Source organism: Cicer arietinum, chromosome 2 (genome assembly GCF_000331145.2).
Source record: "Cicer arietinum cultivar CDC Frontier isolate Library 1 chromosome 2, Cicar.CDCFrontier_v2.0, whole genome shotgun sequence".
In the NCBI taxonomy this organism is placed as follows: domain Eukaryota; kingdom Viridiplantae; phylum Streptophyta; class Magnoliopsida; order Fabales; family Fabaceae; genus Cicer; species Cicer arietinum.
In genome coordinates this window covers 3913747-3923355 of record NC_021161.2, presented here as the reverse complement: position 1 = coordinate 3923355, position 9609 = coordinate 3913747, and the positions used below count along the sequence as shown (strand labels likewise).

Here is a 9609-nt window from a genome sequence, read left to right as displayed (position 1 = left end):
ATTTACCATTTATTAAGTTATCTGTATCTTTTACAAGGAAAAGAAAGTTACCATTTATTAAATTATCTGTATCTTTTACAAGGAGAACAAAGTTACCATTAATTAAGTTATCTGTATCTTTTACAAGGAGAAAAAAGTTCTCTGATTTAATTTAACTTGTCAACTTAAATCCAATTGGTAAAGTTTCAAATTAAATGCCATAAAGATTTAGGTTCAACTTAGCTCCAATCGGTAAAAATACAAAGTTCTTTGATTTTATTATTATTAGTCTGTTTAATAAGGATTCAACTTAAATCTTACAACATGAGTTTGTGAGTCTTGAGACTTTCTCTAACTTTGGTGAATCTTATGACCCAACTCAACAAAACTTTTCATTAAAAAAAAGGTATTCAACTAAACTTTTCATTAAAAAAAAAGTATTATTGTCATTTTATAAATAAATATAAAGTAATATCATAAATCTCATGTTACTTTATAATAATATAATTAACTAAACAAGGTAAAAGAGAATTGCACACTTTGTTCTATATTTTTGTAAGATATCATTTATTGCAGAATTCTGAAAACTGCAGAGCATTACAAACATCTTCAGTTGGAAAATCCTTATCCAATATTTTTGTTAACTTAGTGTCGGGAGACAAAAGAATTTCTTCCTCAATTTTTTCTGTTACAGAACATTTTTCCACATTTAGATGTTGTGCTACACCTATGTTTATTTCAGAATTAATGACAACATTATCAACAGAACTAGTAGCTACATTGGCATTGCAATTTACTTGATGCATTTTCTTATCACCATTTGAAGCTAAAGATTGAGGAGCATCTTTAGTTCCTTGGCAATTTTTATCATCCATTAGATTTGGAATTAAGCAAAAATCACTTGCTGTCCAAACCTTAGGAACATCCATTTTACCACTAATCAAACCATAATACTCCTTTAATTTTGATTCCCATTCATCATTTGTATTTGTTTTAACTTCACAATCTGAAACACCTTTACAAAGTTTAGTCTTTTTCAATCTCTGGTTTTGGCAATCATCATCAACACTGTTAACTTTCATTGCAAGCATTTCAGACACAGACTTAAAACCAGAAGTTTTGGCTGTTCGAGTTAGTGCACCTGTAGGTTGTTGACCTCGTTTTTTCCTACAAATTTACACCTTTATATCAGAAACTAACACACAAAATGATACAAAATGAAAACAACAACTCTAAACTCAAATGCAATTATTCAAACAACTTACATGCAGAAACTGCAGTTGCACATGCCTCTGCACTTTGGACATATCCAATCGGTCAACAAATTTACATCTTGTATCATTTCACCATATCTAATTGAATTCAACAAACAAAAATATAATATATAAGAAAACACACAATTAATTAGTCTAGTACCAAGGGACGCAACTTCTTAAGGATATAGGTGGCCACAGCCAACCCAACGTCCCCAATAATTTTTTAAAAAATACTACTATTTTTATTTTTTTGTCTAAGTAATATTATTGAAACATAATCTGACACAAAATGAAACACAAATACAATAATAATAATCTGTATTGGAGTACAAATACAAAATGTGATCTATTTGTTTTATAAAGTATTGTATTTGTGTCATATTTTGTGTTCCAATAACATTACTTTTTTTTACAAGATATATTTGACTTATAGTTTTAAAAATTCGGTCACCCCAACATTTCATTTCTAGTTCCGCCACTATTTGTACTCTTAGTAAAATAGAATAATTTTGAAAATAAAACCAAATTAAAAATAAAAAAAGATGAACCAAACCTGTTCTTGAGGCATTTTTGACAGATCTTGATTACACAAGGCTTTCCATTTCTTGAATTGTTGCATGTAGCAAAAATATCCATTGTTTTTTGCCGGCACTTAATTGTGAAAAATCAACAAAACAAACACATTAGCATAAAAATGAACTTGAAAACTAATAGATTCATAAACTAATCAACAATCATATAATCTTAAAAATCAACCTGATGACAAGTTTTGCCATTGGTAGAATCATAAATTCTGTTTCCAACAACACGAACTCCACCTGAGTTGTTGTTACCATTTTCTTGTTGTCCATTAGCATCAATCACACTCTTATTAAATGCTATGGGGGAAGGGGGAATTGATCGAAGTGGAATAACATACATGGTTGCAACAAAAACACAACACAACACAAGATAAGATTATAAGAGAGATTAATAAAACTCAAACTCTTAAGGTATGTAACACTCAAAATGGGGAGAGTTGTTTATATAGACACTGAAATGAATGAAGTTTTTCAATTTTTTACTTTGGAAAATTTGTTTTCCCTCCTTTTATGTTGAGCTGGCATCAATAGGGATTCATTTTTTTAAATATTGTACATTTAATTTTACTTTACCACAAAAAATATTTTCTTTTTTATTTTCAATTTTTATTGTTGAATTAATTATTATTTTTCAATTCTACCATTTAACTAACACTATAATTTTTTTGACCTTAAATATATATAATTTTAAAATCAATAAAAATTAATGTATTTAATCCAAATTTTTAATTAAATACATTAATTTTTATTGATGAAAAGTTATTTATGTTTAAAACCAAAGAAAGTATATTACTACATGCCTCCCTAATTATAAAGTCTCGTTGCATTTTCATATATTAAGACAAATTATTAGTTAATGTAATGTGTTAATTTTATGTATATATTTTTTTAAAATAGCATTTTATATATGAATGTATTAATTTGACATTTTCGTTTACAAAAATAAATTACTAAAATTCACAGGGGTATATTCAGAAAAAAATAAATGCACCTAAAATTTTAAAATGATGTTTATCTTTAGTGATAAAATATTTCCTCAAAAATGACTTATAATTAAAGAAATATGTGACATTTTAAATTATTATATTTTACTTTGTATTTATGATAATGACAATATAAATATTGTTAGTATAGATAATTTATTAAAATTATTATTTTCTTTTTTATTTATTATTATTTTTTAATATATATAAAATGAATTAAAGTATCCATAATACATACAGAGAATGTAATTTAGAGATTTATGGCGTGGTCTAATTTTAAAATTTGCAAATTTGGAAGGAACATATTTATGGATTGTTTTTATGAAAACGAAAAGTTGTATACCTTTTTAAAAAAGAATACTAAAAATTTGTTCTTTTCATATTGGAATAAATGGAAGTTTTTGCGGAACATTGTCAATAGTTAATGCTTTTGTATTTATGATGTAGCAATTGTAGATTTTTTTTTTTTATAATTACAATAATATTAATTGAGTACTGTTATTTGAGTAGATTTTATTTTGGAAGATTTTAATGTTATTAGAATGACTAGGCATATGGCAACGGGACGGAAGCGGATTTCGCCTCCTCCACACCCGCACCTGGTCAATAAGGAAAAATCTGCACCCTCTCATGTTTTACAGCGGGTGTAAAATTTAGGCATTCATCTCAGTCTGCAACGGAGCTCGGATTTCCCAACCCGCACCTATATATATATATAAATTTAAAAATTATATTTATTATAATAAAATAATTATTATTAAATAATAATAAAATTAAAAAATATTTTCTATATAGATAAAATTAAAATTTTTAATAGTTAAAAAATATTAAATATGTATATATGTATAAAATTTAAAAATTGCAACTCAAACTCGTTTCCGCCCCCGAATTTTAATGTCGAGAAAAACAGCACCCACACTCGCACCCAATTAAAGCGAGTTTTCTCCGCCCAAATCAAGCGGGTTCGAATTGGTGCCCGCGGGTGCAGAGTTTATTGTTATTCCTAAGTATGACTATTTTAAGAGTTTGTATTAATTGCTAATATAGTTTTCATTATAATTACATAAAATGGTTATCTGAGTGGTCTTATCTCAATTAATAAATGCTAATTTTGTTAGATTATTGGTTTATTTTGAACCAAAATGTCACAATGTAAATTAATTAAGATGAAATTTGTATTTATTTATTTTTTGTCTGAAAAAAGAACTCTATGAAGTATTAATTTAGTATTAAGAGTTTGACATTAAACTCAAGTTCAAAATTTCTCAAATATCTTTGTTAAATGGTAATTACTTTCACTTTAATAATAATTTTCCTATTTCCTTTTTTTAAAAGGTAAAAGAGAAATGAACATTTTTTATAGCAAAAAAATAAAAAAAGTTAAATGAACACCTTCTTTAAATATTTATTTCATCATTTGTTTTATACTAAAAAATATATCAATCATACTTTATTTTATATTTATTTTGTCATTTTCTATACTAAGTAATACATCAAACATAATATATTTCATGTATCTTTTGCTTTTGTCAAACGTAATGTGACGTTTCTACACTCAATTTTATTTTTGAAAAATAATATGGTAATTTTATTATCATAATGAATACACTTTATTTAGGTAAATAATATCAATATCAATATCAATTTAAATATCATATATTTTTAGCATAACAAAGAGTAATTTTAAATTTTATAGCATAAATTAACATTCAATTTCACAAGACTATTATAGTAGTCATAACAAAGATGGATAGTTGCACGAACATATAATATATTGGGGTACGAGTTCGAATATGAGATATCTCTCTTTCTTCATATTAGTAGACATGACAGCGGATAGGGGTTAGAGCGGATTTTATCTCCTCCACCTCTGCACTCGTTTCTTATCGGATGTAAAATTTAAGTTTTCATTCATATCAGTGATGGGATTTTGGTTTCCTTGCATGCATCTGCACCCACTCATATATATATAATAGGCACAATTGCTCATACGGTCCTTTAACTTAATTTCAAATAACATTTCAGTCTTGTATCTTTTTTTTTTCTTTCTGATTTGGTCATTTATTTAATTTTAAGTAAACAATTTGATCTTTTATGTTTTAAAATGTTAACAATGTTATCATTTTTTTTACAAAAATTCATCAAAATTTTTAAACAAAACTCATAAAATTAATTATCATCTTCATTATAATACAAATCTCATGAAATTTATAACTCAATTCTTCAAATAAACTCATTTTTTCATTCTTTATATTTTCAAATTTTTGTAATAAAATTAAATAAATGACCAAATCGAAAGGAAAAAAAGATAAATGACTGAAGTGTTATTTGAAATTAAGTTAAGGGACCGCATAAGTAATTGTGCCTATAAAATAATAAATTTAAAAGTCGTATTTATTATAATTGATATAACAAAATAATTATTATTATACAATAATAAAATAAAAAATATTAAAAGTAATTTTTCTATAAAGAGGAGATTATAATTTTTAAATATTTAAAAAATATTAAATATATTGAATATATATATATATATATAGATATATATATATATATATATATATATATATATAAACATTAAAATTGACAATATTACTAGCGGAACGGGTTTGAGGGCGGTCGCATAGTGGATATCAATACTCTCGAACCTGCCACTGCCCCAAATTTTAATTTCGGAGAAAATTTCACACACAATCAAAGTGGATTTTCCCCATCCATATCAGAACGGATTATGGTAGATATTCACTGGTCCAAATTTTGTTGCCATCCCTACATATTAGTGTGTGAACGTTTTACCACTAAAATATTTAGAATTAAAATATAGGCTTATTAGCAATATTGGTCTCTCTATTTTCATCAATTGATCATGAAAATTGTCTTCCTATTTTAAAAATCAATACTTTTGGTTATTTCCTCGTATTTTTAAACTAAAAAATGACGATTTAATATATTTTAAATGATGTAACATACAATTTCATCATATATAACTATTCCAAAAACATGATGCAATGAAGCTTTTAGAGAGTTTTATTGCGATTTCTTTAATGTTAATCATTTTACATCGTCATATTATATGTCACATTTTTTAAAACATGTCAAATCGTTATTTTTTAGTTAAAAAAATTAAAATTGAGAACCAAAACTATTAAATTTTAAAACAAGATACAAATTTCGTGAATTGATAAAAATAGAATAACTAAAATTACAAAAGAAAAAATATTATACTGAAAATTGTGCGAGACATAAATTGAAATTCTTAACAGCTCATTTATAAAATTTATCTCTTAATATTATAAAAATAATATCTATTTTATATCCTTCAAATAATTCATGAGGCATCAACTCAATAGTAAGAGATTTACTCTACAACTTCAACAAACATAGTTCAAATTTCACTTGAAGACAATTTTAAAATGACAATTAGTGTCACCTTTATTAATATCTTTAAAAGAAAATATTAGAATTTCATATTCATTTATATTTTAATAAAGACCAACATTTATTCCCATTTCTTAGAGAATCGAAAGATTAAAAAAAAAGACCAACATTTATTAAATTCTTTCTTTTTTATTACTAGGGTAAAAAAAGTTATCTGATTTAATATACATTGATTTAGGCAAAAAAGGTTAATTATTGTCTTTTGGATAAATAAATTTTTAGTTCTTATAAAATTTTAAAATTCTATTTTTTATATATAGTATATATGTATTTTTAGAATTCAATTATTTAATAAAATAAATAGGGATAAAATTATATATAAAATAATTTAAATAGATTGTAAAATTAGAAAGAAAAAGTCACATCAGAACTTTGTATTCTCATTATTTATAGGAAGTAATATTCCATTTGTTATAGGAAATAATAAATCAGGAGTATTTCAATTTATATTTATTTTATCTATTTTATACTAAATAATAAATAAAAAGTTTGATCTTGTGATCTCATTGAAAAGAAATCAAATTAACTCAGAGACGGTTTTAAAATGGTAATTAATTTTCCTTTCCTTCATATATATTTTCCCTTTTTCAATTATTTAAAAAATAAAAATAAAACATATTCTGTTTCCAATATCTTTTGCTTCTCAAAATTTAAATTTGCCCTTTATATATTTGCCTTTTAAATTTCGGTCACTTTTAATCTGGTAATTTGTATTAGAAGGAATACAATGTATCTATTTATTAGAATGAATACATTGTATTTTTGCTTATCATTTTGTTATGAATACATTTTTTGAAATGAATACCAACCATATGGTAACTTTTTTATAAGAATAAAATACACTATATATATATATATATATATATATATATATATATATATATTTTATAACAATACATTGTATTTTGGTAAATCAATTTAATATGAATTTAAATATTATATATTTTTATCACAACATAAAATCATACTAAATTATATACTATAAATTATACATTAGAAAGTTTGAATTATACAAAATTGTAATACATTAATAATAATAATAATTATTATTATTATTATAATTAAGATTGTACTAATAATAAATGAAAACACTTAAATGCTCATATTAATAACATTATTCAATCTTCCATGAGCATTAGATCGCTAGTACCAGTTAGACATTGTGACCTCAATGTCAAATTTCATTAATAAAAATTGTAAAATGATTATTAGTAACAGTTTAATTAATTATAATTTTCTCTCTCCTCATTTTTTGAAATGTCAAAATTTCCAAATTATTTTATCAAATAGATCCCTATTCTCGCCAACTCAGCATGGAAGTAGAGAAAACAAGTTGCACCAAATATTTATATCACCCATTTTAAATTGCATCTTGTTTTCAGTGTGCACTTATAAATTCTACCTCGTTTTCAGTGTATGTGTAAACTTATAAATTTCACTTTGTTTTTTAGTGTTTGTGTGCCAACATTTTCATTCATGTGTACACTTATAAATTTCACCTCATTTTTCAGTGAGTGTGCCAACATTTCAATCCAAGACTTCAGTTTAAAATCTAAGTCACACCATTTTGTGATTGCCCAAAAATATATTACTCTTTTTGTTTCTCTTTTATTGATTTTATTGTGTCTGCGTGTTTTTGTATTTATGTTATCATGTCTACTATATCAAGTCAATGTATTCTCATTACCAACATGAAATTGACTCGGTTGATATCAATGGACAACAAGTGGTTACGTCAATTGTTGATGTAGTTTCAATCATGATGACAAAAACATAAAAATCTTGTTATGGAGATCCTAATCTTGATTGAGTACATTTTTCTAAGGATCCAATTTAACATGAAAATTTGAATTTTACATGTGTTGTTAAATGACGATGTTTGAAGGTTTTACTCTTTATGTGTACTTTTTGCTTTTTCATTTTTTAAATTGGTGGTTTTAAATCACATTTGTATGATTGAGTGTGTTACGATCTTTGATGATGCAAACAAAAATTATGGTCGAATATTGTCTATTGAGAACATAAAAAAATATAGTGTGATTGCTTCTCCTTTTTAAAGTCCTATGTTAATGTGAAAAATTGAAAATCTATTTGATGCGTTGTAAGATGATGATGTTGAAAGTTTACTCTTTTTATGTATTTGTTGTTTTTAAGATATGATTATTTTTATATTGGTATTAAAGTTGTTGCGGATGAGTTGAAAGACGGTGAGGTTTTATAAATAATTTGATTTGAAATGGTGATCATATTTAATTAATTTATTGTTTTGCCAATATTTTTTGTGCTAACTAGTTTGTTTGGTTGGTTTTTTGCATTAAGTGTTAAAAAAAACAAGGGATTTTGATGTTACAAGTAAGAATCCAAGAAATGGTAAGTATTGTGCCATTGGGTTCTACCATAAATGCTACTTGAATAGGTTTGCTTCACTTTTATTTTTTATCTTGTTTATCTATAAGAATTATTCTATTTTACTAAGAATATTAAGGTAGGCTAATTTATTGTGTTCTATTTTATATGTTAACGTTTTTTTTATTGAAATTAGATATTGAGACATTTTGAGAAAGAAGATTGAAAAATGTTACAAAGTCTATTAGACAAAACTTCGAAGTGAATTGAATTCGTACGACTATCTATAATCATTTTAAACGGACTTGTCAAAGTTCCAAACATAAATTTCTGTTTCACAATTGCATATGATTCCTCCATTGCTAATTCAATTAGATATTGGTTTTTTTTTTCTCTTGATGCCATCCAAGTACTTAACTTGATCTCCATCATCAATATTTTTGCAATTTGTCTACCATGATAAGGTGGTTTTTCTAGATTGTTGTCTCACTTGTTGAAGTGTTGATCTTCATATTGTTATACATGACATCCACAACTTACTTGGAGGCTGATTCTGAAAAGACTTTAATATCCCTTATGATTTTTGAAGCTATACTAGCAGACTAGTTGGGGAAAAACTTTGATACCCATCATGATTTTTTGTATATATATTTCTAGACTGGTTCTACAAAGACATTGATTTCCATCGACATTATTTGTAGCTATACTTGGAGATCGGTTCTAGAAATTGACTATGATATCATTTCTTTGTAGCTACAAAGAATCACCATATCTATTAAAGAATTTCTAGAATCGATTTCCATGTTTCGCTACAAAAGAGTTGTAATGGCTATCAAAGTATTTCTAGAATTAGTCTCTAAATATAGCTATGAAAAATCATAACAGCTATCAAAGTTTTCCCCGAACCAGTCTGCTAGCATTAGCTATGAAGAATCATGATGGCTATCTAAGTCTTTTTGAAACCAGACTCCAAGTACACTATGTATGTCAAATATAACAACATGAATATCAACACTTCAACAAGCG

The 9609-nt window shown here is 25.3% G+C and overlaps 1 protein-coding gene across 1 annotated transcript; it reads right to left on the bottom strand.

Moving 5' to 3' along the window:
• Nucleotides 1-542: 542 nt before the first annotated feature.
• On the bottom strand, nt 543-1366 carry LOC105851435 (uncharacterized). The gene is made up of 2 exons (XM_012712303.3): nt 1245-1366; nt 543-1146 (listed from the first exon to the last, which is right to left on the bottom strand). The coding sequence occupies exons 1-2, from the start codon at nt 1319-1321 to the stop codon at nt 543-545; spliced, it is 681 nt and encodes a 226-aa protein (XP_012567757.2). The 5' UTR covers nt 1322-1366.
• Between the last annotated feature and the right edge of the window lie 8243 nt (nt 1367-9609).